The sequence below is a fragment of the Meles meles genome, chromosome 16 (genome assembly GCF_922984935.1).
Source record: "Meles meles chromosome 16, mMelMel3.1 paternal haplotype, whole genome shotgun sequence".
NCBI lineage: Eukaryota > Metazoa > Chordata > Mammalia > Carnivora > Mustelidae > Meles > Meles meles.
The window spans coordinates 81,176,378-81,198,629 of record NC_060081.1 but is presented as its reverse complement, the minus strand read 5'-3'; the positions used below and the strand labels follow the sequence as shown (position 1 = coordinate 81,198,629).

The 22,252-nt window shown below is 63.1% G+C and overlaps 1 protein-coding gene across 1 annotated transcript in view; it reads right to left on the bottom strand.

The window, feature by feature from the left end:
* Nucleotides 1–22,252, bottom strand: part of CDH4 (cadherin 4) — a 490,829-nt gene that overhangs the window by 24,849 nt on the left and 443,728 nt on the right. Inside the window, exon 7 of the mRNA XM_045981757.1 lies at nucleotides 12,640–12,812. Coding sequence (XP_045837713.1) covers nucleotides 12,640–12,812 — 173 coding nt within the window. The remainder of the gene's footprint in view (nucleotides 1–12,639; nucleotides 12,813–22,252) is intronic.

Below are 22,252 nucleotides of genomic sequence, written 5' to 3'. Positions count from 1 at the left end.
ATCTGTTCCTGGCACAAGCAGGGAGAGGTGGGGTCCTTCCCTGGGAGGTGCTCAGCGCTGGTTCTTTTTTTTTTTTTTTTTGTCTTTTAAGGTTTTATTTATTTGAGAGGGAGGGAGCGGCAGCAGGGCAGCAGAGGGAGAAGCGGGCTCCCCACTGAGCCGGGAGCTGGATGGATGCGGGACTCGGTCCCGGGACCCCGGCGGCGTGAGCCGCGGGAACGCGTGTCCGAGTGCAGCCGGCCCAGCACACAGCCCTGCCTCACGTCGCAGCTGGGACTGCTGAGTGACATGACCACCCCAGGGCCACACAGCAGCCCGGGGGGCGGGGGCGCGGCAGGGATTCCCGACGGGAGTCCCCGCTCTCAGGTCTCTGTCGCTCGCACGGTACAGACGGAGCCAGGGGAGCCCACACAGCCACGCGGGGGAGACTCTTTCTGGATGTGGGGCGCACGGAGAGCGGGACCCGGACAGCAGCTGGCGCGGGACCCCTTCACCCGCGGCCCCGCCGCCTTCAGAAACGCAGCCGGCCTGACCTCGTGCCCCCGCGAGGCGGAAAGATGATGCCCCTTCCTTCCTGGCCGTCCAAGCGGCTCCCTGTCTCACGTCGCAGCTCCGCCTCCTCTAGGGACGCTGCTGTGTCTCGGGCTGGGGACTGCGCGGTGCTAACGGGAAGATGGCACACTGGATCCGAGCCCCAGGTCGCCACAGGCCTTGGCGAGCGGTCCTGCCCCAGAAACCTCCTCCCGTCTGTGCCTGACGCGGGCGGCGGCTCCGTCCCCGCCGTGCCCTCCCCGGGGAGGAACCAAGTCTGATTTTTAGACGGGGCGGTGGGCAGCCAGCTTTGGAGGGGGTTTTCTCGTCTCCCCCCTGGGTTCTCTTGTTCAATCAGATCCTCTCCTCCCTCGTGTTGCCGACCTTATCTCTGGTGCCGAGAATCTCAGCAGAGTCCTTCCTGCACGTGGGTGTCCCCGTCTGTGTCCGCGTCCCGCTGCCAGCCCTGCCGGCGGCCGCGTGCCCCCTACTGTTGTCAGCGCCTGTTGCGTTGGCCCCGCGGGGGCCGGGACTCGGGCTCCGATGGGCTCTGTGCTGAGCCCACGGCGCGCTCGGGGTTACTGCCAGGAGGTCCCGCCTGCGCTCTCGGGGGCCCCAGCGCCCGCAGGAGCCGGTGACGTGGGAGCCACGCCCATCCCGCTCCCCGGGCCGCCCTGCAGGACAGATCCCTGGACCTCGAGCCCCGAGATCCCGCCGGGGCCACCACCGTACGGTTGTGACCTCAGGCCATGCCTGGCCGTCCTCATCCGTGGGCCCGCGGGGCCCCCCGAGTCCCAGGCCGCGCCCTGCGCGAGGCTCTGTTGTCGCACTAACCCTTGGGCCGGAGGCTCTCCTGGGCTTCAGTGCACGCAGCAGAAACGGGCGCAGTGCTGGTCCGCGGCCCTGACAGGAACCGGTCCCGAACACAAGGTCTCCCCGTGAGTAACAAGGCCCAGCCCACAAAGCGCGTCTGCGAGCCAGGAAATGTCTGGGCTGGAGGGGCCTCCCCGTCACCTCTCGTGACAAAGAGGAGAAACTGAGGCCCAGAGGCGAGCGGTATGACAGGCTGAGCGGCCGCCCGGTCCCCTGGCTGGTCCAGTTACAGCCAGCGGCTCCCCTGCTCGCCCGCGAACGGCTGGCCTGGCTCCGTTCCCCGCGGAAGCAGAGGCCGGTTCTAGAAGGGGCAGCGTCTCTGCACCCCCCACTCTCCTCCCCCACTTTGCTGCTTCCCCAGCACGTTCCCACCCCAGGGCCGCTGAGGGCCACTCCGTCGGCCCCGAACTCTGCCCCCTCCCACCCGCCAGGCCTTGCCTCCTCCTCAGTGGGAAACCGACCACGCGCACCCCCTCTGTTCCCCTCCCGGACCTGCCTCCCTACCCCACAGCTGCTCTTCCCTGAGACTCTGCTTTGCTTCTCCACATCAGCGTGGCTGGTCCGCTGCCTGCGGCCGCCCCACAAGCAGGACCGCCAGAGCCCCGTGCGTCATGTTCACCACGCTCTCTGCCATCTAGAACCTGATGTGGGGACAAGGCCACCTCCCCCAGGCATGGGTGACCGTCCATGGGCATAGCTCTGGGCCACAAGCACCTTCAACTTGTTTCCAGCTGGGCCGAGCACGGGCCTGGTTTGAGGACAGCGGTGAGGTGGGGGGTGCGGCGTGGACGGTTGCATCCCGGAGGACTGCAGGAGCTGGGCGCAGGAGGGGCTGGACACTGGGGACACCCCTGAGGCTGACCGCCCCCCCGGGCCTGGCTGCAGAGGCATCCCCAGAGCAGCCAGAGGACAAAGCACAGCAGGCAGGATGGGGGCGGGGGCTGTGTTGGCTGTGCAGGGGGGAGGGCTCCAGAGTTCCCTGCTGGGCACCCACAGAACTCAGCCCCCATGGCTATTGGCCCCCGAGTGGAAGGCTCCAACCACTCCAGGAGCCGGAGGGACAGAGCAGGCCTGCCGTCTGTGTGTGAACTCACCAGTCACGGCCACTGTCTGAGCTTTGTGCCGGGGGCTCTGCTGGGCGTCATGGGGGAGAGAGCACAGAGGGTTCGCAGCTCGCGAGCCCACCGCCCGGCCCAGGCCGCTGTGCACTGACCGGGTCGTGCCTGCGGGAGCGGGAACGGGGATCATAGGGGCCGTCCTCTGGGGAGAGTGAGCCACAGGGCGAGGGGACCCACTCCGAGTGTGGTCTCTGGCAGCATCCCCCAAACCCAAGTCCTTGGGAGCCCTGGAAGAAGGGCCTCTGCACACAGAGGGCAGGGGAGGCCGTCCTGGGGGAGGTGTTCCAGTTGGAGGTCAGGCGAGGCGGACGCAGAGAGGGGAGTGGTGGGGACACAAGCCCAGTGCCCGGGAGTGTCAGACACCCCAGAGTCTGGAGGGCACCCGCATGCTTCTGACGACCCTCCACACGGAACCAGCCCTGCTGACACCTGGACTTTGGGACAGTCACCTTCTCTCTTGTACCAAATCCCCTCTGGAGTGGTGTGCGGACGCTGAGGGAGGTGGCCGGTCGCTGGAGTCTTGGACGCAGGGACCCGTACGTGACCGTCCCATCACGGCCTAGCGGGAGGGTCCGGTGTGCTCAGAGGTTCCACGGATCGATTAAACTTGTTTCTCTGCCCAAGGCGTATTTCATTTACGTGAGGCCCAGCTGGGGGCCCGATGGAGCGCGGGACGGTGTTTGGCACCGATCCAGCGCCGTGGCGACCCCACAGACCACCTGTGCTGTGGGGCTTCTACCCCAGCGGCCCCCGGGGTGCAGGGGTGCGGCCCTCCCTGCTTTGTGGTGGATCGAACTGAGCCTTGTTGGGGGGGCACGGCTGGTGCACAGTGTGCTTGGGGCCTGGCCATCTGGAGTCCGTGAAGCCTGCTGCCCGGCTCTCCTGGGACAGAGAAGACCCCGGACCCGGCTCTGGACCCACCGCGGTCTTCTCCACGGGCTGAATTAAGCCGCGCGGGCCTCTGCCCTCCGAAACAGCCCGCAGTGGAGCTGGAAGGAGGTGGCTGTGGGGAGAGAGGGTGAGCCTGGGCCTCCAGCCTCTCCCATTGGAGGCCAGCTGGCGACCGCCGCTCACACCGCTGTGCAGCCGCCCCTCCGGCCAGCCCGCCTGCCGCCCAGGGGAACCCCGCTCTGCCTGCTCAGCAGCAGCGCCGCACCGAGTTCATTAAAGCGTGATCTGCCCATTTCAAGTTCAAGAGAAGGGGAGAAAACTGCACGTGGTGGTCCCTGGGGCTTTCGCTTCCTCCCCACAGCTCAGCATTTAAATTTTTCAGAACATCCATCAATAATGCAGCCGCTGACCTGCCCTAGAAAAGCTTCAAAGCTTCCCGCGTGGCCCTGCGGCTTGGACGCCCACGTGCTGGTGGAGCCTGGGCTGCCACCCAGTCCGAGAATGGTGTCCCCGCTCCCGGGCCCGTGTCACCTGCCCTGCTAGGAACATGTCTCCCTGCCCACGCTGGGCATGGGCAGCGGGTCCTCTGTAGCGGGCTGGTGGCCGGAAGGCGGGTGTAGACTGAGGCCGAGGGTCGGGTGTCCACAATGCGATGCACAGAACCTCCCGGCGTCCCTCCTCCCTGACCGAGGGTGGGGTTCGCCCGCTCGTTGGGTCAATGCCGGTGTCCTGAGGCTCCCGCCCTGGGCCACGCACCCCCTCCCGCTTTCCTGCCTGTCACTGCTGTCACTGCGGGAGCTGAGAAGTGAGTCAGCTCAGGGCCTCCCTCCTGCACTCGGAGCGCATGTTGCTCAGCTGGGTGTCTGATCTGACCCTGGGAGCGAGCAGGAGGGCGCCTGGGGCGGCCGCTGTGGGAGGAGGGGGGCGCGGCGCCGAGGCAAACGGGCCGTAGGTCCTGAGCACTCACTCACCGCGAGACCAGCGACCCCGTGCCTGGGCCTGGCCCGAGGGAGCGGGACAAAGTCCAGACAAATGCTTGTTCCAGGCCTTACTGCTGCACGGTCACCGCGGCCGCCTGTGCGTCCGCCCACGGTGAGTACACACTCACCCACCGTTCCCGCTAGGAGAAGGGACGAGCCCGGGCACGCACTACCCCGCGGACGGACCTCGACAGCACGGCGCTGAGGGAGCAGACATGAAGCTACAGTCTCCCGGGCCCCCCGACATGAAACGTCCATCACCGGCCTGTCCATCGAGACGGTGGAACAGTGGTCGCCCGGGGCAGGGAGCTGGGGGCCGGGAGTGCCTGCCGGTGGGGACAGTCATTTTAGGGGGATGAAACTGCCCCGGAAGCCGGTGGAGCGGTGCCTCGCTGCTCTCCGCACACTCGGGGTGCCTGAGGACGCCCGCCCTGCCCAGGGCTGGGTGACCCTGCGGTGCCCCCCGACGAGCCTCAGTGCGCCCCCGTCTCCTCGCCCCCCACCACCGGGTTTGCTTTCTGCTGCTTGAGCCAGCAGACCCGGGTGAATCAAGAGAAAACGCCAGCACGGCAGGGACGGCGTCCTCCCTCGTGGTGGGGGTGAGGCGGGAAGGGCTGTGGGTTCTGATCTACAGCACTGGATGAGCAGGGTGCTTGGTGCCCACCCTCCTGCCCTCTCTCCCCCTTCCTCTGCCAGGCACAGAGCAGAGATGAGCTCTCTGGAATGATCACCGGGGACTGGGGGGTTGGAGACTCTGGGAAGAATGAGAACGGGTGTCCTGTCCAGGGAGATGGGGCTGACTTGGTCCCTGAATCCTGGCATGTCTCCTCCTCGGGGCCCCTCCCGGCCACTCACAGACATAGCGTCTGTGCTGCCCAGGGCTGGGACAGGCATGGCCATGCACGCACACCTCACACCTGCCCAACGAGCAGCCACGTGCCCTAGTTCTGGAAGCCAAGGGTTCTGTGGGGCCGGATCATTCTCTGGGTGGGGCTGTCCTGGGCACTGTGGCATCTCCCCCAAGTTGGGGCAACCGAAACGGTCCCCAGACATCCAGCGTGTCCCTGCGGTGGGGAGGGAATCACCCTGGTTGAGAAGCACGGCTCTCGGGGAAGAGACAGCCCATAAACAAACAAAACCTGTCCCATCGGGTAGTGACAACGGCTGTGCAGGTCAGGGAGGCGGGAGGGGGCGAGGACGCTGGGGTGTGAGGGCTGCGGGTTATACAAGCCAGACAAGGCCTCTCTGCTCAGGAGATGCTTGATGAGCAAGCTGGTGCGTATCCAGGGGAGGCGTGCTTTCGGCAGAGGGACGGCCAGTGCAAAGGCCCTGGGGCAGGCACTCTCGTGTGGCAGGGAAAGTAGGCCAGTGAGCAGGGGCAGGGAGAGCCAGAGGGTGGAGAAGGAGCAGAAGCTGCTGCTGGACGTCACTCCGGGGGACACAGGAAGCCACAGGAGGGTTTGAGAAGACCGAGGGCCAGATCTGTGCGTGGACAGGATCGCCTGGCTGTTGAGTGAGGACAGATGTAGGGGCAGGAGCAGAGGTCAGGAGAGGGTCCGGCCGGTGCCAAGCACGGATAACCGGGAGGGAGGCCAGGGCAGCGCTGTGGGAGAAGGGTGTTTCCCACGTTGAGGGTGTCCGTCAGCACGGCTGGTCTGTAACGCGGGGAACGCAGCCTGGCCCTGCAGGGAGGACTAGCCTGGGCACCCCGCGGGGCGGGCTGCTGTTTTCCTCGTGCGGGTCCGTGCGCCGCTGTGACAAGAGGACGCTGTGTTCTCGTGGGAAGAGGCCGCTGTGTGGGCTCGGGCTTGGAGGGGCTCTGCCGTCCCACCTGGCGTCTGCGGATCGAGCGGGGCGCCCGCCCGGTGCGCGTGTTGGGGCCCCGCGCCCCTCCCCCTGCCGGCCGCCCCCGTGTACGACCCAGGAGCACGGAGGCCAGGCCGGGCTCGCGCCTTCGTGTCTGCTCTGCTGCCCTTTCCGGGGTGTCCGCCATCCCCAACCCCCCAACCAGGCCGGCGCTCGGAGCTCGCACGGGGCTCTGGAGCCCTGAAAGTCAGAGTGGTCTGCCCACCGCCCGCCGGCCTCCCCGGGGGTCAGGGTTTCCATGTGTCCGGCTGCCCGGGAGGGGACCGCGCGGGGCCGCCGCTGCCGGACGCTCCCCTGCAGCCGAGCATGGGGACGGCGCACACCCGGTCCATGGCCGTGGCCGCGAGGGGCGTCGCGCTGGTGCAAGCCTCCTGGGGCACCGTCCGCGAAACCTCCTCCTCCGCCCGAGGGTCTCGAGGACGGCAGGACGGTCCTGCTCTTGCTCCTAAAACCCCGTGAGGCCGGGAGACACTCGTCCCACTCGTGTCAGGACACATTTCAAGTCAAGGAAGTGGACTGGCGAGGGTCAGTGTGTGGGGACAGGGAGCCTGGGGTGGGGTCCCCAGTGACCCAGGGATCTCCGCCAGGGTAGGCGGTGGCGGGTCTGAGACACCCGTGGCACAGCCATGGGGGCGGGAGCGGAAAGCTGTCCTCCAGCGCGGGGGCGGCTCTAACCCGCTGTAATGGGGGACGTGCAGGGAGGTGCAGGGGAGCGGGTCAGCACAGGGCATCTCTGACTGGGCCCACGGGAGACACCAGAGCCTCCCTGACATTAAGGAGGCCTCCCCGTCATGTCAGTCATGTAAAAATGCTCTGTCTACACTGCTCTGCCTAATTAGACACGGTGGCAATTCCGTTTGTGGGTTTTGGCTTTGTCAAGACGGCTTGCTCTGCCACCCAGACGCTGGCTCCGAGGTCATCTGCAGCGTTTCTCCCCCAGGATGCTGCTGTGCCCCGGGGCGCGGGGATCAGTGTTCTCACAGGGGGACGAGGGGAAAGGTGCAGACTTGTGCAGGTGTCTCGTGGGGGAAAATATGACCTTTCTGCAGGGCTGGAGCCCTCGCACCTGGGCCCAGTGGCCTGAGGGTCCACCCACCGGTGGGACAGCAAGCCATCTTGTCCTGCCTCTATCAACCAGTCACACTTTAGTATAAAATTTTGGGTATGATCTTTCATGGACTGTGGCAATCTAGTATAAAAATCCCCAAAGAGTGAGGACATCTAGGTTGGAGGGCTCGGTAGCTGTGAAGCAAAAGTCAAAGCAAATATTGATCTCTTTGAGCTCAAGGTGGCAGGGGTCACAGCTCTGTTTCCCTGCCCCTGGGTCTGCCCCTCTGCCAGTCCTGCCCTTGTCATGCCCACCCCTCGGATATTTCCACACATTTCTTGAGCCACTCCAGCGCCTCAGGCGCCCAGCCGAGCACTGGGCCGTCCGTGGTGCCTGAACAGATTGGGCCTGCCCTCCAGAGCTTGTGTCGGGAGGGGAACTCGCAGTAAAGGAGCCAACGAGCTCACGTGCGGTCTCCTCTGAGGGGGAGGAAAAGAACCTGCCTGGTTCAGGAGGAGGAGGGCACCGGCCCCAAGCAGAGGGATCACGGAGGCCTCCCTGAGGGTGATGTTTGGTAAGACTGGAAGAACTGGGGCCTCAAGCACCTGGGCACAGGAGAGAGGCCCAAGGGGGCAGTGGAGGGGTGGGCCGGTCCTCAGCACTGGAGGAGAGGGAAGCTGGGTGTGGGCTGCCGGTCGCATGGGCGCCAAGGTGCTAGGGTGCCTGGTGCGTCTCCGGCACTGGCTCCCTCCTGCAGATCCCCTGTCGCTCCTTCTGTCTAGGGACCTTCGCTTCCGCGGTTGGGGTCCATGCAGGCCTGGTGCGCACACAAGGCTGTGCCGCGGGACGCCGGCGTGGCAAGGAGTGTCCACCAGCTGTCTCCGGACAATCACAACCTGTGGTCTGCGGACGTGCTCATTAGCGCAGACAGCTTGTGTCTAATTATTTCACTTGACTCGTTTAAGATTCAGAGACCATGTGCTCTGGGAGGGAGGTGGGGAGGGGCAGCTGGAGAGGGGCCCTTGGCCGCTGAGCAGACCCTGAGGCAGCTGGCCCGAAGGAGAGGCCCAGGCCCTTGGGTGGGACGGGGCTGAGAGGCAGAGGAGGCCGGCGGGGCCTGCACGCTGCCCAGGCCTGAGCGACGGGCAACTTGGTGCATTCCAGAAGTTTCTGAGAACGCAGGGCAGAGGCTGGACCGTGGAGTGCTTGCGGGCCCATCCTACGTCAGGGTCACGGGACCAGTGGCCAGGCGTGGGGAGCGAGGGTGGGGTGCAGGGGCTCAGACAGGACAGGAGGGGTCCGGGGGTGGGGGCTGTCTCGACTGAGGTGCACGGGCTCTCCCTGCTTGAGGTGGGAGGGAACCCATGTCACTTTTCTGGGGGTTCTGCACCCATCAGTCCCCCGAGGAAGTGCGTGGCCTCAGATCTCCGAAGTCTACTCTCGGGCTGAAGGCGGAGGTCAGGGGAGGACTGAGGACTTGGCTTCGTGCTGAAGGACAAGGGCTGGCGTGGCCGCGGACATGGCTGCGGGTCCCGAGAGCAGGCCACGTGTGGCTGCGCGGGACCCGTGTGCACGGAGCTGCGCGGAGCAAACCGTGAGACGGAGCAGGGCTCTGGGGCCGAGGGGAAGACTCTGGATTTTGTTGCACATGAGAAAGGAGGCTGCGGAAGCCTCATGCTGGGTGTGGAGGGGCCGGAGACTCGGGTGGCAGGAGGCCAGTCCGTGGCCTGAAGCCGCCGCTCCTTCACGAACAAACGAAAACCAGGGCAGGCCCCTACCTGCCCTCCCTGCGCAGCCGAGCGGGTCCGGAGGGAACGGAAGCCCTCCAGAGCCCGGCCTGTGCGGCTGAGAACCGGCAGCGTCTCCGAGCTTTCTGAAGGTTGGGAGGCCATGCCTCCTTCTGCAGCCGGACGGGCCCTCAGGACAGAGTCTCCGAAAACGCCTCTTACCGGCCCGGCGTCGCCAGCTGCAGCTCCGAGCCGGGCCTGCGGTGGGGGGTGTGTGTGACGTCAGACAGAGCAGGGGACAGCTGAGCGGGATGGACGCCGCCCGCCTCTCTGTCTCCGGCGCCTGAAGTCCACGCTCGTGAAATACTGAACAGAAGCCCCCTGTGGACGGTGAGTCTTCGCTGGGGCCGGAGTCGGGGGCCGGGGGCGCGGGGTCACCAGCATTGAAGCCTGGTGGAGATGGTGGGGTCCGGAGCTCTGAGGTCCACGCTGGTGAGAGCCCGACTCCCCCTCCCCCGCCCCCTGCACGGCGTCCTGCCCACCTGCCTGTCCGCCACCCGCCCAAGGCTGAGGACAGCGGTGTACCCTGGGAACCCCAAGGGGAGGACGGGGCCTCCTTCGGCCTCTTGTCACAGTTCAGGCGGGCCCATGAGCATCTGTGTCTCGGGGGCTCCGTGAGGCCGGCAGCCGCATGGGAACACGGAGCAGAGGGCCCGCAGACACAGGGCCACCGAGGGTGGGTCCCAGCGTGCTGCCCAGGCTGCGGGGCACCTGACACGTGGCCGGCAGAGGCGAGGACCAATGCTATATAACGGTAAAGCCTGAAGTTTAAATGGCTGTGCGTGGCAGGGTCTACCCAGACGCCGCTCTCGCAAGGCCGCCTCCTGATCACCCCTGAGTTCGAAGACGCCCATTACAATTAGGAACCCCAAGAAAGGCGGGTCAGGCCTGTAGTGTCTCCCCCAAATTCCTGTCCTCCGGGACCTCAGAATGTGACCTGATTTGGAAGTAGGGTCTTTGTGAGTTAAGGTGAAGTCATATTGGATTAGGATGAACCCTAAGTCCCATGACTGGTGTCCCCATAAGAAGAGGGGACACAGAGAGACGCCCAGAGAAGACGTGTGGCCCGGAGGCAGAGGTTGGAGTGAGAAGAGGGAGAGGGACAAGCAGACTCCCTGTTGAGTGCGGAGCCAGCCTGGGGCTCAATTCCAGGACCCGTGAGTCACGACCTGAGACAAAGTCAGATGCTGAACTGCCTGCGCCCCCCAGGCAGCCCGCGGTTTCTGACTGAGGGAAGGGCCCTGCGGAGCAGTGTCCGTGACGGAGCGTGTCTGTGACTGCTCGTGGCAAGTTGCATGTGTGCTGCCGCCACTCGGGAGAAGTGGGCGTGGTCATCCCTCCCAAAGGGCAACAAATACGACCAGTTCTACCAGTCCCCAAGGTTCAGAGCAAAGTCACCTCCTCTGAGAAGCCTCCCCTGATTTCTCCACTGAGAGAGCATCTCATCCACACATGACTTTGTGCAGGCAAGCCCCTGCGCCACCTGCGGCCCCTTCATTTCGGTTCTGCTCCTCACTCCCAGCCCCCGGGGCCTCGGCGGGGAGCGGCCCCTCTCCCCAGCTTCTGTCCCCTGCGCCTCACTCAGCACCTTTGTCTGAATTTGCTAAACCAGGAAGGAGAAGGCGGTGTGTTTGCTCCTGTTCGGACCTCTCTGACGGCCTCCGCGCAGCGTCACCGTCAGCCTGCCCGTCCACCACCCCAGCCGATGGCAGCAGCCTTCTGGGAGCGAGGGGACGCGGTCCCTTGTCCGGTCCCCGACTCCAGGGCCTGGTCTGGATGGAGCAGGCGCTTACCCTGGCCCCTGGGAGGTCCCCAAGTCACCCACGGAGCCCGAGTCCCTGTCCCCTCCCCTGTTGCACATCTCCACCAACGCTGGGCCAAGAAAATGCCTGACCCCGTTGGTCTAGAGCCGCCCGGCAAGCCTCCCCACCAGTCCTCACCCACCACCAGGGCCCATGCCTCCCCTCTCTGCTGAGCCCTCCAGGCTCGGATCTCTGTGCCCATTTCTCAGACAGAGGGCACTGAGGCTGGGGTTCAGGTGTCCCCCTAATGTGTTCATGACCAGGCTGCTGGCGAGGGTCCCCCTGCAGTGTGCTGAGCCACGAGGTTGCATAAATTCTCTCTCATGTGATGCCTCATGGGCCGCCCACGCCGCCCACTGCCCCCGACAACTGGGGAATGCCAAGAAGAGCACCTCCTGCCTTCACTGGGGGCGGGCTGGTGGCGGGGGGGGCACTTCCCATGCTACCCCCCGGCATTTATCTGGAAGGTGCAGGTGGGGCAGCTTTGTCAGGGGTGAGGTCTACACTCGAAGTGTTCGGTGTCCCCGTCTCCAAACCTGCCAGGATCACCGGGTGTGGGCAATCAGTCTGGGGAGTGACAGCTTGCCGCAGCGGGGCTCTGAACGCCCACCCTCAACAAGGTCCCAGCTCTGTGCCCCCGGATCAAGGTGAGGTCGCCCAGACCCAGGTGATACGTCCTGCAATGCTTCTGGGGAGGGGGAGCAGAAGGGCATCAAGATGAGTGTGGCGGAAGGCTCTGCAAACGAACCCCGAGCAGGGGAGAGGCTGGTACCGCCTCTGCAAACGAGCCCCCAGCAGGGGAGCGAGAAGCACAACTTGTTTGCTCTGAGCTCGGCCAGGGTCTCCTCCCAGTGCTGGGAGTCAAGTACTTTCAAGGGTAAACGGACTCACGTAGTCTTTAGAGCAGACTGGCCTCTGGTCACCGAGCACACGGGAGGCCATCATGGAGGCGCAGAGGCAGGACAGATGGCACCCCTCTGGGAAGCGGAGAGTGCTCAGTGCTACCAGCTGGGGACTTTCAGCCGGAGCTGCTGGTGACCCTTCCGGGGGTCCCGGAGGCAGGTGACTAGGACAGCGTCATCGACCCAGATGGGAACATGTGGCCCAGTGCCTGGCACAGCCCGCACTCGTGGGAAACGCCTCTCCGGCCGCCGCAGCAGCCAAGCCTCCTCATCCTGCCCTCTCCTGAGGGTCTGGCTCGGGTCGGGTGGACACGGGTCCACACGGATGGGGGGAGGGAAGGGGGTACAACGCAGTGCCGGTGAAGCTGGGGAGCCCTTGTCCCTGGCACCAAATGAGTCACTTTGGCTCTGACAATTCCCGGCCCGAGTGGAAAGTGCCGCCCGTCTGTGTGCCCCGTGTCATCAGGGCGGGCACACCAGCGTCAGACGCAGGACGGGTGTCCCAGGCAGGGTGGGTCCTCACGCTCTCAGACAGTCACTAACGGCCCCCAAACCTGGGACCCCGCCGTGGTCACCTCCTGAACAGCACAAGGGTCGGACCTCGGCCCCACTCACGCCAGCCGCGCCTGCTGGGAAACCGTGTGCAGGACCCGCTCCCAGATTCGCTCAAAGGGCTGTGCCGAACACTTAGGAACGGCTTTGTTGAGCTCTTTTCTCCCGGCCAGGCGCCGCAGGAGACAGGCCTCCGGGGGACCCAACCTGGGCTGGGGTCAGGGTCTCCCACACGGGCTGCAGGGGCGAGGCCACCCTCCCCCGGCTCCCACGACGCCCCCCACCTCACCTCTCGGTCCAGGCCGGCTGCCACGGTCACAATGTCCCCTGTCTCGCTGTTGATGGTGAACATGTTCTGGGACGGGCTCTGCGGGGTCTGGGTCACGATGCGGTACCGCACCATCCCGTTGGCCGTGGTGCTGTCGTCTGCGTCATTGGCCGTGACGGTCATCACATAGGTGCCTGGGACAGAGAATGCATCTCAGATGGGAGCGTCTGCTGTGTCCGCCGCCGCCTCCGCGCATACACCCGGGGCGGACCTCCCCAACCGATCCCGGTCTCTCAGGGGATGGGGTCACCGCGCACCCTTCCCACAGCCCACATTGTTGGAGGCGGGGCTACAAAGCAAGCCTGCCGCCCCCACTTCCCCAAGGGGAACCTTCCAGAGCTCAAGGTCCAGAGCATCGGCTCTGACTTCCTTCTCTCCGCGGCAGGGGTCGGGGGCCCAGAGAGGAGAGAAGGGCGCCACCAGCTGCGGGATCAGCTTTTCCAGCTCCGAACGCAGCGCCCTCTCCCCTGAGCCACACGGTTCAAGACCCAGCTCTCAGCATCCGCCGGGGCTCGCCGCGCACGTGGGGTGTGGTGTGGCAGGGACGTGGAGGCTCCTGGAGAAGGAGCAGGGTCGGGCATGGGGCGGCTCTCTGGAAGGCAGGGAGTACGTGCTTGAGGGACGCACAGAAGAGAAGCTGACAGGAGCCCCCGTAGGGGAGGCTGTGCGCACGGCGGCGGTGGGGGGTAGCATACGTGTGGGGGTGCCTGTGGGACACGTGGCTGTCTGCGTTCCAGAGCCGCCCCCAGCTAAGTGTCTGCTTCCATGCCACGCACGGGGCTGGGCTCTGTGGTAACACTTGCCCAGCCCCACCCTCTGAGGGTGGCACCTGCAGGCCCGTGGTGTCCACCCTTCCCCGCCTTGCGAGGCCCCGGTTGGGTCAGCACATCCCTTCCCGCCCCGGGCCACTGTGATCGGTTTAGCTACAGGGACCTTATCCATCACAGTCAGCAATAACCTCGTTTGCTGGGATTTCTGGGAATCCAACATGCTGTGCCTGCCACTGGGTCTGCTGGGGTCAGTGAGTGAGGTTGGGGACGATGGTCACTTTCTGGCCGCAAATGAAAGGGCTGAAGGACGGGGCCGTCTCACAGCCTCAAGAGGGGCTCAGGTGACAACTTCTCCCTAGGAAGCCCCTGGATCAAGCTGCACCTGAAGCTATTACCTAAAGATTTTTAAATAAGCAGACTTTTTTTTTTTTTTTTTTTTTAAAGAACAGTTTTAGGTTAACGGCAAAATTAGGGGGAAGGTACCCTATAGAATTTTTGTATAATCGAGCCCATGACTTCCCTTTGCACCTTATGCCATTTTAGTTTGCGTTTTTGTCAGTCGCAACCCAGAGTTCTGACTCTGCCCTGTTCCACTGGAGTCTTGGGCCTGGAGGCCCTTGTCCCGAGCAAGTGCTTTTAGTTCAGTTCCCAGCTCCAGAGCAACGTGCTGTCCGGGGCCCTGCAGGGGCGTGGGGAGTGTGGACACCTGCCTTGACGCAATCCTTTCCTGGGAGTTGCTGTCTGAAGCTTGGGCTGAACTGGGCTTGGGGCTTCAACTGTGCAGCTCGGCCTCCAGGCCTGAGAAGGGGGTGGAGGAGGGGATGGGAAGGGGGAGGGGCTCTACGCACCCAGAAACCCCTTTTCAGCTGGGCCCCAACTTCCTCGTGAGCTCCTTGACGAGGTCCCTGCTCCCAACACAGCCCCTGACTGGCAAACTGGGGAATCAGTTTCGGGGGGGGGTAGTATTCCCAAAGCTTTAGAATCTCAGGCTCGGCGTCAAATTTGGGGCCTTCTGAGAGAAAGTTCTGGGGGCTGAGTGTGTGCAGGCTGGGTGTGGCTGAGGCTCTTGGTCTCCAGAGCCCGCCCAGTCGGTCTGCGTCCCTCAGGAGGCCCTTGGGCCCCTGGGCGTGCAGGACTCGGGTCTGAATGTCCGGCAGCATGACTGGTCCTTCCGTTTTGGGCTCGTCCTCACGTCATGTCACGGGCTTGTTTGCTGCCTTCAGGACTCTGGTTTTTAAACCGAACGAGAGACTTCCAGAAATTCTTTTCTGATTGCCGAAATGAAACACTCCCACGGAGCCCGGCGCATTGTCACGGGAAACCATCAGCAGGTACAACGGCGGAAACGCCGGCGGGGATCCCGCCGCCTGACGCACCGGCTGTGGCCGCTCGGCTCAGGCTCCCGTTGGGGAGCCTGAATCTTAAAACTTTACCGCGGATACACGTCTGGCTCCTTCTCTTTGAAACGACAACAACTTTATTACTGATTCAAGAAATGAGAGGCATTTTCACGTTCCAGAAAGGCAAACACTCTCTAAAATAACAGCGCTGGAGACCGGCGGGGAAATGCGGGAAGGGGCACCCCCGCACCCCCAGCGTCCAGGCAGCTCACGGCCTCTGCTTCGGGGTGGTTCGCCGTCTAGACCCACATGCCTTGAACACGTGTCCGCCTGACAAATCCGCCTCTGGGAATCCATCCTGTGGGAAAACCTCCGATGTGCGACGGAGGATTGGTCCGCACCCCCAGCGGCCGTGCTGGCTCGGATCCTGAGAGCAAAGCCCCAAATCCTCCACAGATATTTAGTAAATACCCACCGCGGGCCAAGCACCAAGTTCAGCATCGCAGGTCCGCGCGCAAAACAGATGAACAAAGTCCCTGGTGTGCAGGCGGGTGTGACTGTTAAATCCCGGCACGAGGGCCACCCCCCTCCCCCCGGGATGGAACATTCTGTATCTGGATTTCATCAACCCCAACATCCTGGCTGGGACACGGTGCTGTGGTTCTGCCAAGACGTGACTGAGAGACGGAACACACACGGCGCGGCAGCCAGCCTGGGGCGAAGACGGAACTCCGCCCCACCGCCCACGGGAACCAGCCCGGGGGGCGCCCACAGCCCGCAGGAACCAGCGGGGGAGGCAGCAGGTCCCTGCAGGTCAGGCCTGGAGGAAGTCAGACCCTCCATGTCTAGTAACAATCCAGGAAGCCAAGCAGTCATCCCGCAACCACTGGCCCAGAACTGCGGGGACTTGATCAGTAACTGAGAGCTTCCCCAGTTTTCATCCCGGCTTCCGACTCAGGACCAGCCAGCGTGTCTCCAGCCAGTGACACGGGATGCCCACCTGCCACTTGCACAAGCCTGCAGCCCCCTCCGGGCACAGCCGAGGAGCCCCTTTCCCACCGTGACGCCCTTATCCGGCTCTGGATAAGCAGAGCTCCTGGGGGTGGGCTTTGCTCGTGTCCACGTCACTGTCAGGGGACCGAAGGGCGCGGGGCTCTGTCTTCGGCTGCACTCGGCGTGTGCGTCTACAGCGATCTCCAAAACGAAGCTCATGTGGAAACCCCCTGACCCGGGAGGCCCCCGTCCGGCGGTGTGGACAAGCCACGGGCATAATCAGTAAGTAGACGATATTAACCACAGGACAGCGGGTGTTGCTTAAATAAATTACGATGTTATTGTAACCTCACGATCACGGACTAGTGTGAAGCCATTAAAACGCTGTAGAAGGACAGTCAATGGTATTTGAAATGTTCATGACGAATGTGTGGCTCACTGGAAGAGAACGAGGCCTCTAGACGGTTCGGCGTGACCCCGGTCTCTAGAGCAACGACGCGCTTATGCAGAGGAGGGGAGGCCAGAGGGCGCGTGGTGGGTGGGGCTGTACCGCATGTGGGCGCTTGATTCCCTTTGGGATTCTCTCTGTGCCCTCCACGGTCCTTCAAAGGCTCTCACTCGATTATCAGAAAGTAAAATGTTACCAAAAAAAAAGGGAAAACAGAAACTAAGAAAACAGGCAACTGAGAAGCAGAAGACGTGGTTTCGTGTTGAGCGCCTGCAAACGACTCGCTTTCTCCCAAGAAGGAGCGGTTCTGAAAGCCCGGCTGTGCCACCACTCCATGGTCGGGGGCCAACGCGAGTCACCGGGGCTCCCTGCCGCGCGTGGGAAAGGGACCAGGTCTGTGGAACAGCAGAGACGAAACAGGAGCTTTCGGGGTCCCGGGGCAGAGCTGGGGCCAGAGGAGAGGGGAAGATGCAGGAGGAATTCCTTTCTGAGAGCCTGGAGGGCCTTCTGGGGGAGGTGGCCTCCCTTCCTGTCTGCACGTGGTCTAAACCTCACTTGTGTGTGCCCACCCAGCGGGCACAGGATGTGTGCTGACCTGGGGCCAGGTTCTAACCTGGGTTGCAACCTGCCCGGGGCCCTGAGCTGTGGGTCCCCTTGCCGCTGTCTGCCCCTGACACACGACGGTTTCCCGTTCAGACTCCTGTTCTGGCTTTGGTCACGGCGTTCTTTTCCCCAAGGCCCGGCGGTGCTCACAGCCTGCAGTCGTCTCTGCGGCCTCCTCTGCGCCCTTCTGTGCTGGGGTTTGGGTGGATGAACCCCATGCCCAGCCCCAGAGCTAGGGCCCTGACCGGCAGTGGCTGATGGCCATGACCTTGTAACCCTCCTACAAGGCTCGGGCAGGGTGGGTGGTCTTCCCTTGGGCGCAGGGCAGGTGCAAGAGGGCTGGGAAGGTGTGCCAGGCCAAGGGGACGGCTCGAAGCAGAGAACTTTACCGTCTCCCCGTTCCGGAGACCAGAAGTCTAACATCAAGGTGTCAGCCTCAGTCGGTCCTAACCTCTCCTTAAAAGCATCCCAGTCCTAGTGGATCAGAGCTCATCCTAACTAACTACGTCTGCAAAGGTCCTGTTTCTCAGTATGGCCGCATTCTGAGGTTCTGGGGGGGACCCAAATCTGGGGGGGCACATTGTATCCAGTACAGGGATTAAGCTGGAGCTGAGGTGGGTGTGGCTGACCCCCGGCTAACAAGGCTCAAGCAGAGAAACCTTTCCAACCAGATGCCTTTCTCTGGCCTCGGATGACTTCTGCGGCCAAGCTGGGCGCAGGGCGGGCCTGGGAGGGCTCCGTTCGGGTCAGACCCCGGCTGCCGTATATCACTGAGCTTCCTACGGCCTGGGATTCCTCTTCTGGAAAGTGGGCGTCCCCTGTGGGGTCCTGGGGGGAACAGAGGAACTGCCTGTGATCTGGTACCCAGGGCGTGAGCCGGGCCTGTCCCCGAGTGGCTGGACGGGTGTGGCCCTGGCCTGCAGGGTGGGCTCCCGGCCCTCCCACCTCCTCCGGCCAGCCGGGTCGCGTCCACACACAGCCCTGAGCCCCAGCAGCCCCAGTTACACGGCGTGTCCCGCGCTGTGTCTGTGCCGTCTGGCTGCGGTCCCGGGTGTGCGGGCGTGGAGGAGACCCTCACACCTGCCGCTCAGGTCCGCAGGCACGGGCACGTGAAGGTGCATCCCCGTTCCCCGGGCCCAGAGCGAAGCATCCTTCCAGGGTTTTCTCTGGGCGCTGCCTCCGGCCTCTCTCGCCAGCAGCGAGGTCTCCATTTTTCTTGGCAAATGAAACAGAAGATTGGGATCCTGTGTGCATCTAAGCGGGGATGCTGCCCGCCGTCCGAGGTGCGGGGCGTCTCTTGCCGGCTGCACCGGCAGGAACGGGGGAGAGAGCGGAGGGTCGGCTCTCCGCGGAATTCATGTTCGAGCACTGCCGTCCGCCTTAAAGGATTAATTTCACAAGCCTTAAACTGCAGTTTAATTTGAAAACTAATTCAGCCCCATAATTGGCTTTCTGCTCAAATCACTGAGGCTAAAGATTTAAATTCTTAATATTCAGATGACTTTCAAGTATCTGGCGCCATCTGAGCACCAGTCCGTGGCATTTGTCTCGGGAAGACCTCCGCCGGCACCGAAATAAAATAAATAAATGGAATAATCTGTTTGAGCAAAAACTCTGCATTATCTGGACGAAAGTTTCCCTCGCTTCATTTTCGGCATATAGATTTCTCTGCTATTTCATATTTTAAGGTGACGTTAGTTTCAAAATTTATAATATAGGCCCTCACACAGCTACAAGGGGTTAGGGAAATCAGGAATTCCAATTAAAGCCTTTTTTAGTTAAAAGACGATCCCGGTGGAATATTACCCTTTCCTTGTGAGGTTCAAGAAGCCCGCCTGGGAGGGCTGATGGCCGAGCAGCTCCGAGCTCCAGGCCTGTCCCGAGCACCGGGTAGCCTACAGAGGGTCGGGGAGGGTTGGGGGTCCACAGAGTCCCGCCCTCGTCTGGGTGACGGGAACTGACAGGATCTCTTCCCAGTGCTGCAAGCCGACCCACAAACCAAGTAACGAACACAATGAGTAATGGGGGATGGGCGGAAAGCAGGCAGGGCAGACACCTGAAGGAGTGACATGTGAGCTGAGGCAGCATCCATGGGCCTGGACCTCCAGGCTGCAGGCACAGCATGTGCAAAGGCCCTGAGGCAGGAAAGCGCTTTCCTTTTTCAAAGGCCTGGGATGTTTGCTTCTCTGCCTTTGCTGGGGTGTGCCTCTGTATCCCTTGTTGGCACATAGGTAGCATCTAGATTTCTGGGTTCCTCAATTAGACGATGGACTCCTTGAGGGTGGGGTTTATACAGAGAAAGGCCCTCTCACATACAACGTGCTTTTCTGTGGGGACACTGCCCATGCTATGTTCTGTCCTTCTCCTCTTTCCATCTCCTTCCTTCTGCCCGATAGTGGATGTGATGCTTGGAGGTGCAGCAGCCATCTTGTGACCATGGGGTGAGAAACCAGAGAAGGAGGCACGGACAGCTTCAAGCTCTCCCCCAAATCCCTACTGGTACAAGCTGGGTTTTCTGTGACTTGCGGCCAAATGCCTTCCTGACACAGACTGGAGAGAGGAAGCGGTTTGTACCATGGTTAGCACTGTGGCTTCGAGCCAGACTGCCTGGGTTTAAATCTGGCCTCCTTTCTATGCCTTTGTTCCCTTATCTTCAAAGCGGGAGAAGAAAAGTGTTTATGGTCGCTCACGGGAATGTACATCCGTGATGAGACAGCACAGAAGCACGCATGTGCACGCCTGTGTGGGCTACGGGTGAGTGAGGTCACTGTCCTGACGTGGTCACGCAGGATGGTTCCCGCCGGCGGAAACAGGTGTCTCTACTATTTCTTACGGCCGTGTATGGTGCCCACTGCTGTTTCCTCCTTCCTGGTGTCCAGCCCCGTTTGCCGGAGCAGTGATCCGGCTTTCCCTGGGGGAGCCGCGCCAGCCACAGGCTCACACCCTGTGATCGGAGGGTCTAGAACTGGACTCTGCTTGTGCCTCAAGGAGGCTCGCATTCCATGCCCTGGCCGTGGGGACCAGCCAGGCCGGATCATGGGGATCTCCCAGGACCCCTGCTGGTCTCCAGCGAGAAGCAGTCCCTCTCCCGGGGCTGTCCGCCGCACACGGTCACGTCTACAGCTGCTGAGGCGTCTTGTCCACAGCTTCCTTGAAACGGAGCCGGCAGCGGAGGGGAGAGTCGGACCGAGGTAAGCAAGGCCCTGGCCCGTCCCACTCCAGCCCCAGCACCTGAGGCTGCTGCCCGTCTCTGGAATTGGCTGTTATGTGAGCCAATGTGTTGCCTTTCTCAGGGGGCTTTTGAGGTGGGTTTTGGAGACCTGGAGATCTAACAGCTGAGATCAGAGTAGTGGACACTCTTGGCCCCAAACCTCAATGACCATGGCTGTACCAAACAGGACCTCATGCCCTCACGCCGGTCTCATCCAGCAGCGACAAAGATGCTGGGGCTGGGGAAAGAGGGTGGGCGGGATGCGGGCTCTGCCAGGGACCCAGCCCTGAGTCACCATGCTGCTGTCCCCAAATGAACTACCCTAACCTTGAAAGTTTTTTCTGGGTGAGTCAATATTGAATACATCTTTCTGTTTGTTTTCCCTTAGAATGTGCCCCTGAAACCCTTCCTCAGCCCGTCATGCCAGAGAATGATGACTAATTCCGGTGATAGGTTTTCCTCACTCCGCAAAGGCGCCGTGTGAAACCTTCTATTACGGTGACGCACTGCCCGAGGGGAGGGCCTGGCGGAGACGGGTTCTGAGCCCCGGAGGCCCTGCCTCGGGAGGCCCCGACATGCTCTGTTTGGGGCCACCTTGCCTTGACCAGGCACGCGAGGGAGCAGCATGGTGTCGCTCTGTCCCCGGCGCTAAACCAAGCCGTGGCGTCCTCGTTCCCCTCTGAGGACCGTCCCGGGATCAGAGACAGAAGCCGGGTCCCTTGAAAGTCCGCACCTCATGCAAACAGTCCACGAAGGGCTCAGCAGGGAACGGGACAAGGGGACCTGTCCCGGGATCCACGGGCCTTCCAGGCTTCAGGGCCGCGCTCGGCACCCCCGGGGGCTCCATGGAGCTGGGACGCCGGTGAGGGTGTGGTGGGGGCTGCTCCAATCTCCAGGTTTAAAGGCTTCTCAGGATTTGAGGAGACACAGCAATTTGCTGCTTTTGTTTTCCTAATGAGTACAGCCGGTTACACATTTGGGAAGACTTTCTCGGTCGATTTGTTTTAAAATAAGACATGGTAGGGTTGATATGTTGTATCTAGGCACCTTCACAGAGTGTGCTGGGTGGTGGGGACAGGGGCCCGCCGTGTCTGGGTCAACGAGAAAGCTCCCCATGGCCCGACCCGCACGTCCCACCCCGGCTGCCTAGGGACCGGCCGTGTGGAGCTAATTTGCCCGCCGGCCGCCTGTCCCTGCTCCTCAGGGACCTTGGGGAGGAGCCGCCCGAGGTGCAGGCCAAAATAATGTCACTTCAGTGACACCAGACTGGCTGGCATCTCGTGGTTCCGAGACAATCCATCGAAAACACAATTCACCTTGTTGAGAAGGCCGCCCCTGGGGACGGAGCTATATGACAACCTGTTCCGGGTGGAGAGGCGACAAGAAACGCTTGCCTGGCCGTCCCACTGTGGCCGTGGCCACTGCTCTGAGCACAGTGCTGCCCCCGGGGACGAGGGAAGCTGGCTGGGCTCCAGGCTCCGGGTGCTGGAGCCTCAGTGTGTCCAGAGCCACGGGCCTTCCCAGGGACCCGGACGCCCTCCGGGGACAGGGTTCTCACAGGCCACCCCGGCGGGGTCGCCGCAGAAGTGCAGAGGACCTGAAGGTCACGCGGTGGCGGCCGTTGCTCTGACCTGCCTGTGCCACCCGCGTCCTGCTTCCCAGTGGCTCTTCCTGGAGGCCCGGGGGGCGCTCAGATCGGCTCCACCTGTCCAGCCCCAGCAGTGGACGCCGCCCATGCCCGCAGGAGACAGCCGTGCGGGCTGCGCTGCTCGAACTGGGGCAGAACCCGCCCACACCCACGTCCCACCGACGCGCCGAGTGCGTCTAGATTTCTGCCACGTTCCCAGGGGTTGCCGCTGCCCCCAGGCCCGGGCTAGCCTCAGCTGGGGGAGCTGCCGCCCCACGTCCTGGGACCCGAGGCCCGTCTTCGCTCAGGGGCACGGGGAGGGGGCCCACTTCCGGCAGAAGGCTCAGCGGGGGCCGTGGTACACGAGCACGTGGCCAACGTCACTTACGCTAAACCGAAGTCTGGGGGAAGACCGGCCCTTGGGTCAGCTCTGAGGGGAACTGAGGCCTGCGGGTACGCGGGCTCACCTCTTGGGGCCGCAGGTTCTGGCCTCCTCGTGGGCTTCCTACGAGGCTCGAGAAAAGTGGAAGTGTGGCACCGGTGACGTTGGACGTTGGCTCTTCTCTCCGACCCGCCTCCCGC